The sequence below is a fragment of the Myodes glareolus genome, chromosome 10 (assembly GCF_982192425.1).
Source record: "Myodes glareolus chromosome 10, mMyoGla1.1, whole genome shotgun sequence".
Taxonomy (NCBI): Eukaryota; Metazoa; Chordata; class Mammalia; order Rodentia; family Cricetidae; genus Myodes; species Myodes glareolus.
Window position 1 is genome coordinate 59,440,370 of NC_142035.1, and position 23,928 is coordinate 59,464,297.

Sequence of the window (23,928 nt, forward strand, 5' to 3'; positions counted from 1 at the left end):
CAATTTCCAATGCAGTGTAAAAAAAAAGTACTTGTAGCAAGTTGGTCAACTCCTGATTATATGGCATAATTAATAAGACAAAGCTAATATTTTAAAATATTAGAATATAGAATTAAATCCAGATAAGCCATAGCTAATTGTGACATCCGAGACCACTGGGTTCTGTAACTTGCCCAGGCAAGCCATCCAAGTACAGTGCCTCACTAGAGAAGGATTCTTCTTAAACAGAGACTGTCATCTGAGCACTGACTTCTTTAAAACTCCAGATTACCTTTGGGAGCTGTGACTTTGAATATACTAGGAAGCAGGCATGTTCTTAACTGTCCCCACAGAATGAAAGCAAATTTGATTCACCATCTGCTGAATTTTTATAAGGTCTTAAGAGTGGTAGAGGAAATATTTTAGCTTGCAGCCTCACTGTTTAAAATCTGTAACGGGGGTGGGGAAGGCTGGAGAGATGGCTCAGAGGTTAAGAGCACTGACTGCTCTTCCAGAGGTCCTGAGTTCAATTCCCAGCAACCACATGGTGGCTCACAACCATCTGTAATGAAATTTGGTACCCTCTTCTGGCCTGCAGGCATACGTAGAGGCTGAACAATGTGTACATAATAAATAAATAAATCTTTAAAAAAAATCTGTGTGGGGCCTAGGGATATGACTCTGACTTGTATGGGTAAAAAGTATATGAGGACCTGAGTTTAAATCCCTAGCAACCATATAAAAAGTGACGATCCGTGTGGACAGATAGACATGGGTATACTCTTGCATGTGCACCCCTCCCCCATCACTACCACCAGATCTCTGTTGGGAGAGGGGTAGCTGAGACAGGAGGATCTCTGGGGCTCGCTAGCTGCCAGCCTAGCTCCAGGCTCAGTAAGAGACCCTACCAAGGGAATAAACTGAATAGTATAGGGCAGGACACCTGATGTACTCCATCGCCCACTGCACACAAATGAGTGTATCTACACACATGTTCATGTGAAGCACACATATAAAATAAATAAATAAAATCTATAAATAATTACATTTATTTTCATGGCATTTGTGAGCAAGGCATTATGCTTAACAGCAATGTACCTATTGGAATAGACTTTGTATACACAAATAACTTCCAAATAAATCCTGATCCTAATGCCAAAGTGAATCATTAGCAAAACTAAGGATAGCTAGAGGAAATGTGCTTATTTGTAACTCAGTCACTTTTGCAGAAGGTTACATAGAGAGTAATATCTGAACTGAACTTAAATCGGATTTTAAACATCAGGAAAAAAGGAAATTCAAAACTAAAGAAACCTGACTTTAAAAGACAATGATATGAAAGTGTAGGCTGGGGGGGGGGGGGTAGTCCACTGTGACTGGAAAATACAGTATAGGAGAAAAGAAAGGCTTATGTTGAACCCCATGAGGATCTTATGAAAGAATCTGCTCTGAAGTGATCTGTATTTTGTAAGGGAAATAGGAAATAGAGCCATCATCTTTCATTCTCGTGGTGCAGTATGCTTAGACTACAGAGAAACTGTAGCAGATGTAGAGAGGAGTCTGACTTTTTCTTGGTGATATACCCCAAATATGAAGTAATCTCCCCCCCCCAAAAAAATTATACCATGTCTGGGAGTTTTTGATTCAACACTTAACCTTTCTCTAGCTTTGCTTTAGCAAAGTGAAATTGGGTTAAAATGAACATCAAAGGCAATTTTGAAATAAACCTTAGGATGGATGGGGCCCTGTCCCATTTCCCTTACCCTCCTAGCAGTGAGTATCCCTTTCACCTGGCAAGCAATAGAAGAGGGAGTATTGAACCAATCTGTGTGAGTCTGAATTCTAGCCATAGGTCTCTTTGTAAACTTTATTGAACACCCACTGTAAAGTGGGAATAACTGTAATAGCACCTATCCTAAAGGCCATCCTGAGGATTAGATGAGCGGAACCAGGCAAAATACATAAAACACCAACTGTGCTTAGTGGTTGCTCAGGAGATCCCAGCCATCAGCAGCACACTGCTGCTTCTGCAAGGGTTGCCTGGTACCTTGGTATTTGCTACTATGTATCTGTATATCTGTTTTCACCTGTGGATTTGGGGCATACATTAGTTTCATCTTTGAAACTTTACTTAAAGTATAGTTAACAAATAGAAATCATATTTAAGGTGTGTTTTTATATTTCTTCTACTTTTGTCTCCTTTGGTTCTGTGTGTATATATGTATATGTACATGTGTGTTCTCTATAACAAATACATATAACATCTATATACACACATATGTGTATATTTGTTAGGGAGCAGTCAAATTTCTTTAATATACTTGACAATCCTGATCGTGTATATGATGTATCTTCTTCTGATCCACCATCAACTCCTTCCCCTCCCCAGCATGACCTGCTCCCACATGCACCCTTTCTGTGATAACCTTGGGAGTTAGTGCTGCCTATTGGACCGTTGGCTTGGTCTCGTGCAGGTAGCCACAGCTGCAGTGCGTTCTGAGTGCACTGGCCATGTCGTGCCCAGAAGGCAGCATTTCAGCCCTCCTTCCCATCTCCTAGCTCTTACTTCTTCCTGCTTCCTTTTCTATGATGTTGTCTGAACCTTGGCAGCGTGGAGGTGAGTTGATACAAATGCCCCATTTAGAACCAAGCATATTGTAGTCACTAATTCTCATCCCTTTATCTGTTGTGAATTGCTGCATTAACTCTTACAAAAAGAAGTTTGTCTGGTATTAATCTATAGTTATAAATATAAGTGTTTAGAAGACAATTTGAGAACATGTCCTTTAGCAAAATAACAGTTGTAGGTTCCTTGATAGGGCAAAAATCTCCAGAACAATGGACTTTTAACGAGGTTTGTAATACCAGACATGGATTACCTCCTGTGGATCAGTCTTGGTTACCAATCAACCTTAGTTGTCATCATACTGTTTTTGTACCAGTAGGCATCTTTCCTAGCAGGCCAATATTGTAGCATTCAGGGTTCACGTCTGGATAGTATAGTATAATTGATGGTTTTTCTCTGCCAGTGGTCTGTATAGCATTTTCTGGCACTATGAAAAGCTAACCAACAAAGAAGAGGTTTTCAGATCAGTCCCAGCTTAATTTCTCTATGTCCTGCAACCAAAGTGAGCTGTGTCTTCAGTAGCAGAGTCTTACTATGTATTTATTGTGCGCAATGGCAAATAGCTTGCCTTGTTTGGATGACTTCTGGAACTTCCCTGAACAGTAAAATCTGTAGGGCAGTAGCCCTCACATGGCACTGAGATTTAATAATTAGCTTATAAAATAATAGATTTTCATAAGGGCTTTTCATCTTTGGATTAATCTACTTCATTGTTCCCTCTTATTCTCTTCCCACTTAAATATTTGACCCTCTCCTTGTACTTTCATAGAATATGTGTCCTATTGCTAGAGAGATGACTCCGCGGTTATGAGTACTGGCTGCTCTCCCAGAGGATCAGGGATCAGTTTCCAGCACCCACATGGCAGCTCACGACTGTCTGACTCCATTTGCAGGAAAACTGACACCCTCACACAAATAGACATGCAGACCGAACACCAATGCACATTAAAAAAATTTTTAAAAAAAGAATATATGTCCTCCTATCCCCCCACCATTCTCATGGGCCTTTCTAGCTTACTGACCTCTATAAGCATTTGAAATTAAACATAAATCACTTGACACTGTTTCTAGTTTCATCCATTTTCCTGCAAATCTTAAAAAAAAAAAATTCTAACTGGGTGGTGCACGCCTTTAATCCCAGCACTCGGGAGGCAAAGGCAAACAGATCTCTGAATTTGAGGCCAACCTGGTCTACAAAAGTTCCAGGGCAGCCAGAACTGTTGCATAAAAAAACCCCAAAAATACTCATTTTTCTTTACCTCAGAATAAAATTCCATTGTGTTTGTGTGCCACATTTTTATTCCCCGTCTATGTTGGTGTACATCTCACCTAATTCCATTTACTAGCTATTGTCAATAGAGCAATATTGAACATGGGTGTGGAAGGAATTTGCGTAATTGATGTACCACTTTGCACTGGTACCAATGCAGTAAATAAGTGTTCCCCTTTCTCTCGATACATTCCAGCATTTGGCGTCATTTGTGTTACTGTTTTGTTTCTTGAGACAGAATCTCTCTGTGTATCTTTGATTGTGTCTAACTCTCTGTATAATACTGGCTGGCCTCAAACTCACAGAAATCTACCAGCCTCTGTTTACCTGAGTGCTGGAATTAAAGATGTATGCCATCAAGTAGGTGTCATTTATATTCTTGATAATAACCATTATTACTGGGGTGAGATGGAGTTTCAGAGTAATTTTACTTTACATTTCCCTAGTGGCTAATGATGTTGAACAATTTTTAAATTGTTTGCTGGCCATTTATAGTTTTTTTTTTTTTTTTTTTGATTTTTCAAGACAGGGTTTCTGTATAGCCCTGGCTGTCTGGAACTTATTCTGTAGACCAGGCTGGCCTCGAACTCAGCAGAGATCTGCCTATGTCTGCCTCCCGAGTACTGGGATTAAAGACTTGCACTGCCACCACTAACTACAATTCTTACTTTGAGAACTCCAGTTCCATGCCGCCCCTCTTTTTTAATAGAATTGTTTCTTTTATTAGTTTGAGTTCTTTATATATTCTGCACACTAATCCTCTGTCAGGTACACACTGACAGAATTTTTTTCACCTATTCTGTAGGCTGTCTCATAACCCAGGTAACTTTTTTTTTTTTTTTTGCTATACAGCAGCTTCTTAATTTCATGTGATTCTAATTATCAGCCTTATTTATAGTCTGAGTGGTTAGTGTCCTATTTAGAAAGTACTTGCCTATGCCTTTATCTCAAAGTGTGTCCCCTATGTTTTCTTATGCAATTTCAGACTCTCAGCTGTAGTATTGAGGCCCTTAATCTATTTGGAGTTGAGTTTTGTGCAGAATGAAAAGATAAGAACCTGCTTTCATTCATTCGTCTACGTGTAGATAGCCAGTTTTCTCAACACTTTTCTCCAATGTTTATTTTTTGTATTTTTGTCAAAAATCAGGCATCTGTACTTTTATAGCTTTGGCACTCAATCTTCTCTTCTATTCCCTTGATCTGTGAGTCAGCTTTTACACCAGTACTGTGCTGCTTTCAATGCCATGGCTCTGTGCTGTGACTTGATATTAGGTATGATAATAGCTCCAACAGTATTTATTTTTGCTCAAGATGCTTTGGTTATCTAGAATCTCTTGAGCTTCCATATGAAATTTAGTATTTTCTTTTTCTTGTGAAGAATACCACTGGAATTTTGATGGAAATGTATTAAATCTATAGACTGCTTTTGGTAAGACAGCATTGTTCACAGTATTTATTGGTTTCTTTCCATCCATGAGCATGGAAGGTCTTTCCTTCTTCTAATGCCTTCCTAAGAGTGTTTAAAATTTTCATTACTCCTTTGGGGAACCCAAGTTCAGTTCCCAACACCCACATCAGGCAGCTCAAAGCCACCTGTCTTCAGCTGTAGGGGATCTGATGCCCTTTTGACTCTGAGGGCACTCCCTCAGAGGTGTGTGTGTGTGTGTGTGTGTGTGTGTGTGTGTGTGTGTGTGTGCAGACACTACACAAATAAAATAAATTATTTTTTTTCTTTGTAAATGTAATCCATATTGATTAAGTTTATTTTGGGACTGTTTTTTGTTTGTTTGCTTGTTTTAGGTTATTGTGAAAAGAATTGTTTTTCTATTTTCCCCTTTTTATTTTATATGTATTGCGTGTTTTGCCTGCATTTATGTGTGTACAATATGTGGGTATAGTACCTGAGCGGGCCAGAAGAGCGCATCAGGTCTCCTTGGAACTGGACTTACAGCAGGTAGCTGTAAACTGCCTTATGGGTGCTGGAAATCAAACCTAGGACCTTTGGGGGAGCTGCTAAGTGCTCTTAACTGCTGCACAATCCCTCTAGCCTCTCACTGGTTTCCTTTTTAGGTTGTCATTCGTACATAGGAAGGCTAATGATATTTATGTGTTAACTTGGTATCCTGCCACTTTGCTGAAAACGCTTATCCATTGAGAGTTTTTTGATGCAGTCTTTATGATATAATATAGAATCTTATCATCTGCAAACAGGGGTACTTTGCCACCTTCTTTTTCTATTTGTATGCTTTGCTTCTCTTACTGCTCAAACAGACACTTCCAGCAGTGTATGGAATACATGTGAAGAAAGTGGGCTCTCTTATCTTGTTCCTGATTTTAATGCAATTCTTTGAGGTTTTCCCCCCATTTAAGGTTAGCTGTCGTTTTGTTGTATATGGCATTTATTATGTTGAGTTGTTTCTTCTGTTTCAAGTTTCTTCAGGACTTTTAACATGAAGTGATGTTGGATTTTGTCAAAAGCCTTACATTTATTTATATTTTATTTTATGTATAAGAATGTTTTGTCAGCCGGGCAGTGGTGGCGCATGCCTTTAATCCCAGCAGTCTGGAGGCAGAGGCAGGTGGATCTCTGTGAGTTCAACAAGAGATAGTTCCAAGTCTACAAGAGATAGTTCCAGGACAGGCTCCAAAAGCTACAGAGAAACTCTGTGTCTTTAAAAAAAAAAAAAAAGAATGTATTGTCTACATATATGTATGTGTTCCATGTGCATGCCTGGTGTCAGGGAAGTCAGAGGAGGGCTTTGGATTCCCCTGAATCTGGAGTTAAAGATGGTTGTGAGCCACCATGTGGGTGCTGGGAATCAAACCTGGGCCTCTCCAAGAGCAACAAGTGTTCTTAGCTGCTGAGCCATCTCTCCAGCCCCCTAGAACCTTTTCTATACCTTTCAAGGTAACAGTGTAATTCCTGTCCCTTGAGTCCATTTATCTGTCACATTTATTGGTTTTCAAGTATCAAGCCATGTCAGTATCTCTGGAAGAAACCCAACTTGGTCATGGTGAAAGATATTTTTTTATGTGTTTTTAAATTCAGTTTGCTAGTATTGTGTTGAATTTTTTATTCTAGGTTCAAGGAAATTGGTCTGTAATTTTTTATTATTTTTCTTGTATCAGGGTAATATTATCTTCATTAAAAAAGTTTTTTAATGTCCCTTTCCTGTTTTATGAAATAGTTTGAGATGCACTGGTTTTAGTTCTTTGGAGCTGTGGTAAAATTCACCAGTAAATCTATTGTACCAAAAATACTTGATTACTGCTTCAATCTCGTTGCTTATTATAGAAGGTTTTGTTTTGTGGTGGTATTGTTGTTGTTGTTTTAGGGTTTTAGAGACAGGGGTTCAGCCCTGACTGTCCTGGAACTAACTCTGTAGACCAGACTGGCCTCGAACGCCCAGAGATCTGCCTGCTTCTCCCTCCCAAGTTCTGGGATTAAAGGCATGGGCCCTAACCCCTGAGCTTCTTTCTTTTGGTTAGTTTAGCTGAGGGTTTGTCAGTTACATCTTTTCAAAGAACCAACTGTTTGTTGCATTGATTCTTTGTAATTTTTTTCCCATTTTATTAATTTCTTTTCTAGTCTTAATGATTTCTTTCTATCTACTGATTTGGGATTTGCTCTTCTTTTTACAGGGCCGTAAGGTACATCATTAAGTTATCTCTCTGAGAACTCTGATTTCTTAATGTAAGCACTTAAATCTATAAACTTTTCCCCTAGGACTACTTTTATTAAATCTGTGTTTTCATATGGCCTTCATTTCCATCTGATTCCAAAAACTTTTTATTTCCTTTGTAAAAGGAAATAACTGGCTTCTCATTTTCAAATTGGATTTTAAATATTTTCATTTTTATGTGTATATTGCACTAAGGGATATGTGCACTGAGTGAAACTACCCAGTTGCCAGAGGAAAGTGTCAGATCCCTTAGGACAGGAATTATAGGCACTCATTGTGCACCTCTCCATATAGGAGCTGGGAACCAAACTCAGGTCCTCTGCAAGAGCAGTAAGTACTTTTAACCTTTGAGCCATCTCCCCAGCTCCATTATTTTTATCTTGGTTTCTTCAAAGAACTTTCTCAGTCTTTATTGGTTTGTTTAATCTCCTTGAGTTTGTATATTCACTAGGATTTAATTTGCTATCGACTTGTAGTCTTACTCCATTGTAATCTCATACTATACAAAAAATATTTCAGCTTTCCTTTATTTTGTGAGACTTACTTTGTGTCCAAGTATATGATCTATTTTCGAGAAAGTTACACCATGAGAAAAGTCATTACTGCCATAGGAAACCAGTATAAATATTTGTAGTATGCAGGATTTACTGGCCTTTTGGTTTGGTCGGTGGTTTTTGTTGTTGTTGTTGTTGTTGTTGTTTTGTACTAGGGATTGAAATAGTCACTGAACTGTAGCCCTAGTTCTCTTTCAGTTTTTTATTTAGTCTCATTGAGCATCTGAGGTCTTATACTAGACCTGCTCTAGTCTTCCAAGTAGCTGGGCTTACAGAGCTGTTCCACAACGTCTGACTGACTAGTCTTTTTTAGTAGGGAAAAATTATGTTAGAACCTATGTATAGTTGTACCTTAGCTGTGATTATTAATTATTTATTCTAAGACTCCCCAGAACCCGAGAAATACACACTGTTTTTTTTTCCTCTACGTACCTTAGATGGTTTATCAAGTAAGAATTTATCAGTAGATAATAATAAAGTAAAATGTAATATAGTATATCAGAGTTAATTAAAAATTAGTAATCGGCCTGATATGCAGCAAGCCTTTAGTCCTAGTACTCGGAGGCAGAGGCAGGCGGATCTCTTTACACTAAGGTGCAGTCTGCTCTATAAAAAGTTACAGGGCTATATATATAGTAATATCTGATCTCAAAAAAAAAAAATCCTGGCAGGTGCATGTTTTTAATCTCAGCATTTGGGTGGCAAAGCCAGGTAGGTACATTGTGTACTAGGCTGGAATACAGAGTTCCAGGACAGCCAGGACTGTTACACAGAGAAACCCTGCGGGGGAGGGGGTCACTTTATTAATGAGTTGTTTCTTGTTTTCTATTTCAAATTTTCAAACCACAGCTTTACTGTAGGTAGATTGAAGCAAGGAAAGTGAAACCACAAATTGAAGGACTACTGTTACTTTTTGCTGAGTGTGCATGTCTGTGCCTTCCTGCCTGCCTCAGGTCTCATGTTGCCCAGGCTGGTCTTGAATTTGCTATGTAGCTGAGGTGGTTCTTTTTTGTTTGGTTGGTTTTTGTTTTTCCAAGACAGGGTTTCTCTAGTTTTTGGAGTCCGTCCTGGAACTCACTCTTGTAGACCGGGTTAACCTTGAACTCACAGAGCTCCCCGGCCTCTGCCTCCTAAATGTTGGAATTAAAGACGTGCGCCACCACGCCCAGCACTGAGGTGGTTCTTAAAACTTCTGATCCTTTGTCTCTGCCCCCCAAGGACTGGGAATACAAGCCTGTACCACCTTACCTGGCCCCATGTCTGTTTATAAATAGGCTGCTCTGTTGAGATTTGAACATGAACTTTTCTACAGTGACCTTTTCGTAGTGTGGTCTTGGTTAACAAAAGGGAAAATAAGCATGGATTTGATCTTCTCTAAGGAACCACAACTTTGGGACAAGGGAAACATTCTTCCAGTTGGGTCTCTTAAAATCTCTCTATTCTTAAAACTGTGATTCCTCTCACAGGTGGTGTGAAGAACATACTCAGCTTAGGAAAATTACTGTCATCTTTTTTGCTCTGATACAGAGACTATAAATTCAAGAACTTTAATCCTCGGGGATTGTCCAAGGGTGGGGCCAAGGGACACTTCTATAAATATTAATTATGGAAAAGAAACTGGTTCTGTTCACAGCTATGAAAAAATATATGCGGGACGTAGAAAAAGACAAGATCTCCTGAGTAAATTGCCAGCATGGGGAGAGGGTTGAAGAGGAGGGGAGAGGCAGGAGGGTACAGAGAAAAAAATGTAGAGTTCAATAAAAAAATCAATTAAAAAAATAAAGAAAACTGTTATGCTCTGAAATAATGAGCTAATGGTATAGAATGAAATGTTTACTGGAATTTGTTTTAAAATATTCAAATATATTTATTAAGTTATACAGTGTTAGTTTTAGGTTAGCTGGAGCTTTCTTATGAGTTCTCAAAGAACAAAGCAAAATTTTATTCAACTGTAATGGGAGTGTGTTGGTGTGTGTGCTATTGAGAAAAGTCTTACTATCATATTCACCGTGTCGACCAAACCGATCTGAATTCAAGGAGATTTCCCTTGCTCTACTGCCATACTCAGCTGTTTTCCCTTCTGAGAATGATTTGACAGGGACCAGTTGCTGACACCAAAAATTACCTTAAGAGATACTGTCCTGAACTTCAGGACCTCTACTCTGAATAACTTTGGACACTTCAGTGTCTTTTGAAAAATCATCTCAGGATAAGTAACTACAAATCAGAGTGAAAAAAAAGAAAAGAAAAAAATACATGCTTAATGACTGAAAAGCTGTTTTTGTTTGGGAGAGGTTGTTTTTATAAAGCCTACAGAAGTCTGTAGTGGATTAGTTTCTAAATTGAGGCTGCAGGTTGATTTTGAATTTCATAAAGTAGCAATAAACTCACTTGCTGCCCTTCTACAGTCATTCCCGCCCATTCTGTATATAATGAGTTGAGTACATTATATCTGGATACAGTGGGCAAAAGCTTGAGAATTAGAATGCAGTGATTGCCATCAGACTTACTGTGTTCTTTTGTTCTGGTTGACAGGAATATATGGTTTACAGGAAGCATACCTACATGAGGCTGGATGGTTCATCCAAGATCTCAGAGAGACGAGACATGGTTGCTGATTTTCAGACCAGGTAACATTTAATGGGAATTACAGAAATTCTTTTGATTTTTTTTTTCTCTCTAGTGCTTTAAATGATGTGTTGTTTGTGTTTGGAAAAGCTTCTCCACAGGCGCATTAAGAATTCCAATCAGTCCAGATTTAACCAAATTAAAATGCCCATGTTTAATAAATGTACTCTCTGGTGGCCAGGAGAACATGGGGAACCCGACATCCTCCTGTTCCTTTCTCCATGGCAAGCCTAAATAGCCTATAGGGAGGAGTCATCATTTGGCAGGCCAGGCCAGGTGCTTCCAGTCAGTTTGTTTCCAGCCAGTGCATCTTAGATTATTAAGCAGTCAATAGCATGCCTACCTTTTGTGTATGTATATTGATACATTGTTCCTATATGTATTTGTTTTTTTTGTTTTTTTTTTTGGTTTGTTTGTTTGTTTTTTTGATTTTTGAGACAGGGTTTCTCTGTAGTTTTTGGTGCCTGTCCTGGAACTAGCTCTTGTAGACCAGGCTGGCCTCGAACTCACAGAGATCCACCTGCCTCTGCCTCCCGAGTGCTGGGATTAAAGGCGTGCGCCACCACCGCCCGGCTCCTATATGTATTTGTGAGGGTCAGAGATCAACATTACATGTCCTCCTCATCAGTTTGCTCTCCAACGACTCCCTAAACCTGGAGGTTACTGATTGTACACAAGTAGCTAGATAGCGAGATCTAGGTATCCTCCTGTCTGCACCTTTCTGTGCACCACCACAGCAACTAGAGCCTACTATTCTCAGAGTTTGCCAAGTCTGCTTAGAGTGATTCAGATCAAAGAAAGAATATGAATATTAATATGAAAAATGATATGGCTATGTAGCCTTGACTGGCTAGAACTGGCTCTGTAGACCAGGCTGGCCTAGAGTTTGCAGTAAGTAATCCTTTGCCTCTTCCTGAATACTAACTAGGATTACAGGCATGGATTACCACACACAGCCATTTTTTTTCTCACGTCAGTACCTACTATTTTAGAAGGTTTGTTTTTTGAGACGGGATTTCTCTGTTGCTTTGTAATGTGTTCTAGAACTCACTGTGTAGGTGAGGTTGGCCTCAAACTCACAGAAGTCTGCCTTTCTCTACTTCCCAGGTGCTAGGATTAAAGGCCTGTGTCACCACTGCCTGGCTTCCTTTTCTTTTTTAAAGTTGAAAATAGAGACAGGATCACAGGTAGTTAATGCTGACCTTACCTCTTAATATCCCCTGTCTCTATCTCTGGAGTTCTGGAACTACAGGCATTGCTGCTTACAGCAATAAAAAAAAATTCTGAATATGAATGACGACCCCCAAAGAAGAGGATATCAATGTCTATGAAGAAAAATGTTACAGAGCTACATGTTAGGCTAAAGACAGTGATAAAGTGCTCACTTAGCATATGCAAGACAAGTGCCAACTGTAAATGGAGACTGTACTTTTGTTTCCTGGCCACCCAGATCCAAATAATCACACAAAAACTATATTAATTACAACACTGTTTGGCCAACAGCTCAGGCGTATTCCTCGCTAGCTCTTATATCTTAACCCATTTCTATTAGTCTATATATCACCACGAGTCTGTGGCTCCTTCAGCAGCTACATGGCGTCTCCCTGACTCTGCTTTCTTTCTTCCTCTGTCTCTGCTTGGATTTCCCTGCCTTGCTATATTCTGCCCTGCTATAGACCAAAGAAGCTTCTTTATTAACCAATGGTAATAAAACATATCCACAGCATACAAAAGGGGAATCCCACATCAGCCAACAGTAGCTCTCTCTCTCTCTCAGTCTTTTCTTAGAGCTGATTTTGAATTTGTGTTTGTATTCCATTTCCTATAAACTTTCTAGTATTACAGATTCAGAGCAATGTGACAAATTGCAGTGGAGTTCAGTGAGTCCTCTTTGTAGCTCTCAGCACAGGACCTCTCCCAGCTGCTAATGAGCCTGTGAACTTTCAGCTACAACATGTTACATTTGGGGGATTTGCAAGAACCATTCATGTCCTGTGTGCTGCTTCTCAATGTTCTAAGCAGAGCCCTGGCTCTCCTCAGAGAGAAAGCCATGTTTTTTCTGCAGATAGGTCTGTTAAATCCATTGATAGCATTCTTTCTTACATTCAGAGAATTGAGGGGCTGGAGATGGCACAGTGGTTAAGAGGGCTGGCTACTCTTCCAGAGGATTGGGTTCAATTCCCATCCCCCACACAGTGGCTCACTACAGTCTATAATTTCAGTTTCAAAGAATCTGACACTGTCTTCAGGACTCTTGGGGCACTACACACAGACTTACATGCAGGCTAACCATGTTTTTTTGTTAACATCCCTGGTGTCCTGGAACTCATTATGTAGACCAGGCTGGCCTCAAACTCAGAGATCTACCTGCCTCTGCCTCCTGAGTGCTGGATTAAAGGTATGTGCCATCACATCCAGTTTAAGGCTAATCACATTTTTAAAAAATGAAAAAAAAATTAAAAAAAAAAAGAATTTAGACCTTACAGTATGAATGAGAATGCTTCTGACTTTCTGGTCTTTAGTTACATGTCCAATTAGTATTTATCTTTTTAATTCCTGGGAAGAAAATTAAGCACCTAGCTATTTATGTTTATTCATTTCTTTTATTTCAGTTTTATTTATTTATTGTTCTACTTTGTTTGCTTTCTTGAGACAGGTCTCATATAGCCCATGTCTTTGAATGGCTGGTTCTCTTGTTTTGTTTGAGGCAGGGTCTCTCTACCTGTAGCCTAAATTGGCATGAGATTTGTAACATTTGATATCTGGTGACTGAGTTTACAGCTATTATAGCTGATCAAATTCCAGGAGTAGTGAGAGGTAGAAAGAGAGAACCTAAACTTGGAGGCCATAAGTCAATGTCAGGCATCTGCTTCTGTCACTCTTTAATTTTTATTTGTTTGTTTGTTTGTTTATGAGATAGGGTCTCTCATTGAGCCAGGAGCTCGCTCTTGGTACTCGTTAAGCCCTGGGATCCACCTGTCTCTGTCCTGGGAGTACAGAGGTGTGTCACTGCCTCCTTGTCCTCATTCTAACTCAGCAGGCACTTATACATTAAGCTGTCTCTTCAGCCATTTCTTTCAGTGTTAAGGTTTTTGTTTGTTTTGTTCTGGTTTTTTTTTTTAAATCTTGGTAGGCAGCCCAGGCTGGCCCAGAACTCAAAGTAATCCTCCTGCCTCAGCCTTCTAAGTGCTGAAATTATGGGCATGAAGGATCATATTCAGCTAATCTCCTAATTAACTTAGTAAGAACAGTTCATTAAGCAGGTCCAGGAGTGCCAGTAGTTTTAAACTCTCCTGTAGGGGCTGAAGATGGCTCAGCCCGTTAAGAGCTCTTACTGTTTTTGCAGAGGCTCTAGGTGTGATTTCCAGCACTCACATGGTGGCTTACAGCTAGCTGTCCTTAACGCCATCCTGTTCCTGGACACCCGGTGCTCTCTTTTGGCCTCTAAGGGCAGCAGACATACACATAGTACACTACCAAGTTTCCCACATAAGATATTCTTAGAGGTCTGAGTGGCATCTTAAAATTGAGAAAAAAACAAGTGTTTTTCAAAACAAAAGGCATGCTTTGCATAATATTTTCATTATTAGTGAAAAGACATCAAAAGAAAAAAATTGCAGTTTCAACTCAAAAGCCCTGTGGCTCAAAGGTCAGCCAGAGTAAACAAGAGCTCCTATAAAAAGCCATTTGCATTCCCTTCATACAAGGCTTATTTATGAGGGTCCTTCCAGGAAAAAGTCTGGCTGAGACTAAAGACTGTTTGGCCAGGATGTCCTGGCAGCGTTCAGAACATGTGATCAGTATGTGATCCTGGGAGCCATTCACAAGGTCTTTCCTCTGTGATGAGTTGGCCTTTACTCCCTTTCTCCTACCCCTTGGCCTTACCAGATGGATTCCCCCCACCCCCACCGCAGGTATCTGAGCAGTTATAGTAACCCTTTGGGAAGTGTGGGGGAAGTGACTTTAGCATGGGCTCTGTTGGTTGTTCTCTGCAGAGTGAGAGTGTTGCGATGCTGCAGCGTCCTCTTACATTCGACCGCTTGTTCAGTCATTCAAGAAGCTTCACTCCCATCTGTTCATGCTCAGTACTGCTCAGGCATTTTGGTGCAAGGGGGATTTAGTAGGATGTTAAAAAAGAGTGAGATTGAGGCCAAGGTGTGCCTGTGCAGTGTGGGGTTTCCTGTGCTCCTCATAGGCACTGCACCTACTCCACCAGGCAAAGAGCTTGCCAGTTGGCGAACCCTGAATGTGACTTCTCTGCAGCCCCTGGAGGGTAGTCAGACTGCACTGTTGCCTTCTGGGAGTTTGTCTTATCTAATCAGAACTCTTAAAACATTAGCTTAGGGCTGGAGAGATGGCTCAGTGGTTAAGAGCATTGCCTGCTCTTCCAAAGGTCTTGAGTTCAATTCCCAGCAACCATATGGTGGCTCACAACCATCTGTAATGAGGTCTGGTGCCCTCTCTGGCCTGCAGGCACACATGTAGGCAGATATTGTATGCATAATAAATGAATAAATATTTAAAAGAAAAAAAACATTAGCTTATATTAACATCCCTAAATATATTAGGTAAAACAGAACTTCTCAGTAGCTGTAGAAATTTTGTTTATAATAATCTGACATATAGTCTAGAATAGAAACTCCTTTGATAATTACAGCGCAAGATTTGTGTAATCCTTATTTTCTGTAATTAAATTAAATTAATTACAGCCAGACTTTGGATTTATTAAATATGTCTCACCAGAAGTTTTATTTTCAGTACAGAAAAGAAGTGTTTTCACTCTGGCACGGTAGTGAATACTTACAGTTTCAGCCTTCCAGGAGCAGAGGCAGTCTGTGGCAGGTCTGATGCCAGCCAGGGCTCCAGAACACAACATGGTCAAGAAAATTTTTTTCTGCAGCTGTAGATCTAAGTTTTTGTGTTAATTTATTTTATTTATATTCTCTATGTGTGTTGTGTTTCCTTTTCATGTTTACTGCATCTGTGTGTGATTTCTGCAAACCTCCAGAACACTATGAGCAGTGTGTAATTTCTTCTTTTCTTCGTCTTCCCAGCTGCCTTCTGCCTTTCTGTCACATACCTAGTTACTTTCCCTGAAGTCCACCTGGTGTTCATAGGCTAGGCTTCTTCAGGAATCACACGCTGAAAGCTCTCGGCATTTGGTGGATATCACACAGGTATTAGAACAGGAGAGGAAGTTATATGGAGCCAGAGCAGGCTCAGTGCTCAAGTGAAATACAGGACATTCTTTAGACACTAGCTGGGCCCTAAATTCTTAGTCAACTTTTATTTTGTTGTTGTTCTTCCCTGGACCTGTGAGCATCCAAATTTCTATTTATATTAGCCTATATCCATGGGAAACTTCACTTGTAAATTGGCAGGTGCCTTACAGTTTTTGTTGTTGTTTGCTTTGTATTTTAATCCTAAAATTAATGTTATGAATTAAGTAAACTTCTGAAATATTATAATGGATGATGAATTCAAAGATTAAAAGGGAAAGCAAAAAGCCTGGTATGGTGGCCACACCTACGATCCCAGCATTCTGAGGCAAGAGTATTACTGAGTTGAAGGCCAGCCTGGGCTACATAGTAAGAATCTACGTCAAATAAGGTAAATGAGCCATCAAGCTTTAATGTTCCTTCTATCTCTGAACCACATCTCTTAGAAGTGTAATTCTTTCTTTCTTTCTTTCTCTTTTTTTCTTTGGTGGGGGAGACTTCAAAACACAGTTTCTTTGTGTGGCCCTGGCTGTCCTGAAGCTCACTCTATAGAACAGGCTGGCCTCAAACACATAGAGATCTGCCTGCTTCTGCCTCCCAAGTGCTGGGACTAAAAGCATGTCCCACCACAACTGGCAAGTATATTCTTTTTTTCAAGACAGGGTTTTACTGTGTAGCCCTGGCAGTCCTAGAAAGTCACTCTGTAGACCAAGCTGGCTGGGAACTCACAGAGATTCACCTGCCTCTGGGGTTAAAGGTGTAAACCGCTGCCGCCCCTGCCATTGCCACCCTGTAAGTGTATTCTTTCTTCTTTTTTTCTTTTTCGTTTTTCAAAACAGTGTTTTTTTCTGTGTAACAGCCCTTGTATCCTATTATTCACAGAGATCCACCTGCCTCTGCCTCCTTTGAGCTGAGATTATAGGCGTGCGCCACCACCGCCTGGCAAGAATAGTCCTTTTTTTGTTTTTTGTTTTTCAAGATAGGATTTCTCTGTGGCTTTGGAGCCTGTCCTAGAACTAGTTCTTGTAGACCAGGCTGACCTCGAACTCACAGAGATCTGCCTGTCTCTGCCTCCCAAGTCCGGCTTCCTTCTTAATAAATATATTGAGACACTGTTGCAGAAAAAAGGGAAAGGTATGAAGTAAAATTCAAGGATAAACTGGTAAAACTTTTCTGGGAGTACAGAGGTTTTGAGTTTTGACATACTAGGGGCCCTAGATACGCTTTGATGTCCATGTGTGCCTCCAGAAAAGTTAGGTTTTCTGAATGGCAGTAATGGGCCTGTCTAGTTCAGTGGTTAACCACTGTTCACCAACAGTCATGTCTGTGACTGTGTCCTCAGTCAGTCACTTTGACTATGTTTGGAGTGTCCTAATTTTTGTAATCCATGAAGCAGTTTGAGATATCAGATGACTTTACCAAGAAGAATAGCCTAAACGGGTGAGATCTCTGATGTCAGCAGCTGGGATTTTTTTTCTTTTTTAGGGGGCTTTGGGTGCCGGGGTGGTGGTGGAGTCTGTCTTGCTGTATAGAACAGGCTGACCTCGAACTCTTAGAGATCCTTCTGTTTCAAGTACGTGCCACCCCACATTCTTTTACTGAAACCCTTGGATTAAAACTCAGTTTATTCTGTGATTTAGTGCCTTGTATCTAGAACTTCATAGTTATACTTACCTTATATCAGTGTACTAGAATGTTCTCTAGCTGCTCTGTTTAGTTCAGTCCAGGTGTGTCAAACTGACATTCCAAAGATGAGTATTGGGCCTGGAGAGATGGCTCAGGGATTAAGAGCACTCACTGCTCTTCCAGAGGTCCTGGGTTCAGTTCCCAGCATCCAATTGACAACTCACAACCATTTATAACTTTAGTTCCATGGGATCAGTACCCTCTTCTGGTGTGCACACAAATATGTCAAAAATAAGTCTTTTTGAAAAAGATGAGAGTGTTGACTGCTGTTTGGAGAGACTCGTGTGAGCTGGGTCTCCAGTTGTGCTCCTCACTGCACTGCTGTTTGGAGAGACTCGTGTGAGCTGGATTTCCAGTTGTGCTCCTTACTGCATGCAGAGAAACTGACAGCATGATTTAGAGGACTTGTATATTTTCACTAGCATAATCTTTTTTAATAGATTGTTAGAATCGTTCTGGAAAGTAACCTGAGGTGAGAACATGGAAATGAAAGGTTATCTTGGGCTACGCTTAGGTTAGGAATCAAATTGCATCTACTTGTTTCTGTGTGAGTACTGAGTTGACCTTTTCTAAAAATGCATCCATCCTAAATGTCTTCCCTAGGCTAGGCCTAAGTCAAGTTAGTCCACAGAAGTCATGACCAGACCTGAATTTCTGGGGTGCACTTATTATTCTGAGTTACGTCATCTTAAAGTTGGTGCTGTAAGGGTCAGTGGATAACAGCACTTGTTCGCCAAGCCTAACGTAACAGCCCGAATCCCAGTCCTATAAACTGTCCTTTGACCTTCACTTATTTGATGTCACACACATGAGCCTGTGTGTGCGTGCCCGCTCATCTGGTCACACATGCGTGCAGTCTCTTCCCCTCTCTCTCATACACACTCAGAGAGAGAATAATCTTTCAAACTATTAGGATTATGTTCTGATTTATTTGCCTCTGCGTGATCTAGGAACACTTTAGCCAGTTAAAATTGGGGACTAATGGCATTGACTCATGGTTAAAAAAGCTCCTGCCAAGCAGACCTGGTCACCTGAGTTTGTTCTGTTCCCTGGAACCTAGAGTGGAATGAGAGAATTGACTTCTGAAAGCCATCTTCTCACCTCCACATGCACATGCATGTGGCACATGTCATACATGCACTCTTTCTCCGTTGATAATTAGTAATTTTTAAATAGGGCTGTCGGTTCCAGCACTCAAGAGACAGAGACAGAGAAATTTCTGTGAGTTTGAGAACAGCCTGGTCTACATAGTTTCAGGACAGCCAGGGCTACATAGAGAGACCTTGTCTCAAGAAAATTAAAAAATAGGGCTAATGGGAGGCTGGGAAATTGTTCAGTCAGTAAAGTGCTTTCTATTCAAGCATGGGAAACCAGGGATCATAGGATCCCTGCTGCTTGCTATCCAGATAGCCTAGCCAGTCCATGGACTTCAGGTTTACTGAGAAAGCCTGTTTCACAAAATATGGAGAAAAAAAAGATAGAAGACACCCAATGTGAACTCTGACCTCCAAATGTAGGCACATGTTTATATACAAATACATAAGCAGAAACAAACCAAAACCAGGCTGGGCATGATTGCACATACCTTCCTTAATTCCAGTACTCTGGCAGAAGCAGGGGAATCCATGAATTCAAAGTCAGCCTAGTCTACATAGCAAGTTCCAGGCCAGCCTTGAATACATAGTTAAAACCTTGTCTCAAGGGAAAAATGCTAATGGGAATGCTAGGTTTAGTGGTGCATTCATTCCTGTAATCTGAGCGCTTTAATGATGAACGCCAGAGGACCAAAAAAATCTAGGATCATTCTCAGCTGCATAGCAAGTTCAAGGCTAGCCAAGGATACAAAAAGTTTCTCAAGGTAGGTGGACCTGGAGTGTATGATAAAGCAGCAGAATGTGAGCAGAGGACAAGCCAGGAAGCAGCATTCCTCCACAGTTTTTACTTCTGACTTTTGCAAGCTGGAAAAGAATGAAGCACACACCCGTTCCAAAGGAAGACACCCATCTGCCTGGCATCTGGACCACACTTGTGACACAGCCTTCCCCACTGTCAACGACTGCGTCTCCCACGCAAACCCTTCTTCTCCACATTGTTGGCCAGGCCGTGAGGACTTGGAAGCTGCTAGTAGTATGTCTTAGGAGTTCATTTTGAGCAGACTAAACCAATTCAACCGGTCAGTACTGGACACAATAAAAGACACGTGCCTGAACAAGAAAAAAAAAAAAGTTTCTCAAAAGAAGAGAGAAAGTTTTTTAACTCAAAGTGTAGCTCAGAGGTAGAGATTACTAAGCATGTACAAGTTCCTAGGTTTGGTTCCCAGGAGCACCACAAGAAAGAAGGCAAACCAATGTATGTGTAATGTGGTATAGCCAGAGATCTCTTTCTATAGTGACAAATTTCTGTTATATTTGCTTCATGTTTATACTTTTATTAGGTATCACTCAGATATTAGTGTGACAGCAAAAACTTACGTGCAAATTGGAAGATGACTTCCATGATTTGAATTTTAAAGGGAGAACACTTTTGCAGTGTCGTCTCCAGCACTCTGTCTAGCCCTAGATTCTGCTTTTAGAAACTCCTCTCTATTTCCACATTGCATTATTCCTTTTCCTTCTAACATGTTCTTCTCCCCCTTTCTTTAGGAATGACATCTTTGTGTTTCTATTAAGCACACGAGCTGGAGGACTGGGTATCAATCTCACGGCCGCAGATACTGTAAGTGATGCAAGAGAGCATGATGCATTGGGTATGCAGGGCTCTCCTATAAATACTTTATTCACAAGCATTTTAACTTTTCTCTTGTTTTTTCCTATCCATTCTCTTTGAATGCTTTTTTTACACATTAATTCAGTAGAAGATTAATGAATTGCTTACTGTGTGTCAGGTACTTTGCTGACTGTTGGGGACATAGCAGTGAAAATAAACAGGGTGTGGGGGCGACCAAGCGATCCAGATAGATTTGTTTGAGGAACTGTAACTAAAAAAAATCAGAACAATTGCTTTGTGACTAAAACATGTGGTTTTATCACTGGGAACAGTAATGCTTTTGTGTTGTGAACTTCAGGAGCTGTTTAAATAGCAATGACCATTATAATTTAAAAAAAAATAAACTAAGCCAGGCAGTGGTAGTGCACAGCCTTAATACCCAGTGCTTGGAAGGGAAATGCAGATGGATCTCTGCATTCGAGGCCAGCCTTGTCTATAGAGTTAGTTCCAGGACAGCCAAGATTACACAGAGAAACCCTATCTTGAAACCTGCCCCCATAAAATAATAAGATAAAATAAATTATATTCTAGCAAATTTTCCATCCTTTCAAATGACCAGTCTCCTGGTATGACAACTTCAGCCTCTGAAAGAAGAGAACTTCCCTATGAATCTCAGCATTATTCCATAGAGTGAAGCGTAGCAATTTTAGAAACATTTAGATTGAAAACTGCGTAAGTAGGAAACGTTTTATAAAAGTGTGACTCTAACAACGGCACTCGATGTAGTGTCTGAGTACGTGCATTAGGAAGGTGCAGGTTCATGAGATATGGAGAAATGAGGGACAGGATGGTGAAGTGGTCTGAGGAAGCTGTGCTGGAGTTGAAATTAGATTTGTGTCTCAGTCTCCACTCCTAAGTTAGGCCCACTTTTTCTATTTAATAACCGTAGTATCCTCAAACTGTGTGCCTTAGAGAATGAAAATCAAATTCTGTGGGAGTGCTAATTATCGGCCATAAGATTCAAACTTGCCTTGCTTACTTCCAAGTGGGATGGGGCATGAGGGCCTGCGGACTGTTGGCATTGCTGTGTAGAGTACACCAACCTGGCAGACTGACTGTGGTGACGTGTGCTGTCCATGTGGTCACTCTGTGGTTGTTCACACCTGTCCTGTTACATGTCAGAAATTTGCCCTTGTCCTTGTTTTCCTTGGTCTTTTTTTGTTAAGATGCCATATAGTACCAACAGTTACAAATTCCTCACTTTTTCCTAGCTGATCTTTCGAGCACATCACAGTCCCTAGACATATACCGCTTGTTCCAATCTGTTCTTGGCTCTGCTGACACTCTAGTACAGATTGTTTGTAACCTTCTTTACTGAAGGTGCTACTTAAAGCTCCTATCCATGACTTAAAAACATCTTCACAGGCCTGTATCTGCCCTGCCCGCCTGATTGCCAGATCCCTTCCCCACCGAGAAGTGGATAACTGACTTGTAAATTTAGAGTACCCATTACTATATTACACTACTGTAATACAGTGATGGTATTACTGTTAAAATTTGTTACCTGAGACTAGATCATCATGTTCTGAGCTACCTTTTCCACCTAGTAAGCTTCTGTTTATATTTCAGATTCCTCGTCCAATATCACATTCCTTCTTAGTCCTTTCCCTTTACTCAGTCATGTTATCTTGTAAGTAATTATTATACATGCTAGGTTTTGACCTACCTCATCAGTAGAAAAGAAGTTTTTTTTAATATCTGAGCCAGTTTCTACATCTGTCCATTCAGTCATTTAACAAATGATTAGTGTATCAGGCAAGGGCCTGGCACTGTTGCAGGCACTAAGAATTCAACGTTCAATAAAATGAAATTCTATTTTTCTCCTAGTAATTACATTGCTAGTTGTGGTAGTTGATACAGTATAAACAGAAAAATTAATTTAAATGTTATGATAAAAAAATACAACAGTGAAAGTGGGAGAAGGACCCAGGTTGTTGCTTTGTATGTGATGTTAAAGCCTCTCTCATGGGTGACCTGTAAGCCAAGATCTGAAGAGAGTAGGAAAGCAAGCCAAGAGTTAGTCTGGCAAAAAGAAAAGATTTCAGGCAGAGGAGATAAGTGTGGGGCCCTGGACTAAGAATCTGGTTGCCATGATCAAGCAGCAGCAAGGAGTAGAGAGTAAGCAGAGCAGAGCTAGTGGAGGAGGAGTGCAGCGTGTGCCACACGAGCACATCACGCATGCTTGATGGTCACGGCAAGACTCTGATCGAAGGGTACAAGAATTTGAACAGAGGATTAGCATGGACTAGCTTGGGTATTTTATTTTATTTTGAACGTGATTTCACTATATTGTTGAGACTAGTGTCAAACTAGGGCTCAAATGATTCCCCTTTGCCTCAGCCTCCCCAGGTGCTGGAACTACAGTCAAGTACGTGGTTCAGCTTGGGTTTTAAACTCTGACTTCTAGAGTAGGGTGGGAGGGAACATACAGAACACCATTGTGGGAAAGATAGAAGTGGGGTAAACAAGAGTCTCAGCCTAAGTGACAGTGCTCAAAAGAAAGACTATACCTGGAGACTTATTTTGGAATCATCACCTTCTGGGTGATATTTAAGACTATGATGCTAGATGAGATCCCTGCAGAAGTTCAGCATAATTAACTTTTTAAAGATGTTTTCCTGGGCTGGAGAAATGGCTCAGCAGTCAAGAGAGGGCTTGAGTTTGATTCCCAGCACCCACATAGCTGTTCACAAATGTCTGTAAGTCCAGTTTCAGGAGATCTGATGCCCTCTTCTGACCTCTGCAGGCACCAGGCATGCACATGGCACGTGGACACACATACATGCAAAACATTAATACACTTAAATAAGTCTAAAATTTTTTTTTAAGAAAGCATATATTCCTTTCTTAGCTTGACTATTGTCAGTTTGGTCTGTGACAGGACTATTCAACCCTTTGACTTCTGTGGACCACAATGGACAAATAGCACAAACTAAAGTCTTAAAAGTAGTGTTCATTTTATCTGCTACCACAAAGCAGCAAAAAGTCCGCATAGGACTTCTAACCACAAAGCGTCCCTTTTAAATTATTAAGTTGGCACCAAGTTTGTAGTCATTATGATAAGTAAATAACATGCCCACATAATAAACTTTTTTTTAATAAAGTAAAAGTAAATAGAGTAACAAAGTAGTGGAACGTTTGTTTAAGAAACCAATGCATCTCTCCTGGTTTGATGAGGAAGTTGAATGAGTTATGGGATGCTCACCAGGTGTTTTGTTTCTAATTTATTTGAGCATACATGGTGTGCCTCATTAGGGAAAGACTTGATGTCTTAATGATTGCAGAAGTGATTGCAAGCATGTGTATGTAAACACTGGAAACTATCTAGACTATTTGGTTAGCGAAAACATGGTTTTAGCAGATGATTTTTACCATGTTCTTCGCATATCTCTATGAATTAACATATCTTTATGTTTGACTCTGTTTAGGGGGCCATTGTTATAATAAACTGCCCAGATTTATTTTTCTCTCTGTCTGACTTGTTTCAGGTGTTTACATGTAGAGAGAGGAGGAGCTT

The 23,928-nt window shown here is 40.3% G+C and overlaps 1 protein-coding gene across 1 annotated transcript in view; it reads left to right on the forward strand.

The window, feature by feature from the left end:
- The window catches only part of Ino80 (INO80 complex ATPase subunit), a 117,473-nt gene that overhangs the window by 76,573 nt on the left and 16,972 nt on the right, over positions 1-23,928 (forward strand). The window contains exons 28-29 of the mRNA XM_085696449.2: positions 10,648-10,742; positions 20,288-20,360. Coding sequence (XP_085552575.2) covers positions 10,648-10,742; positions 20,288-20,360 — 168 coding nt within the window. The remainder of the gene's footprint in view (positions 1-10,647; positions 10,743-20,287; positions 20,361-23,928) is intronic.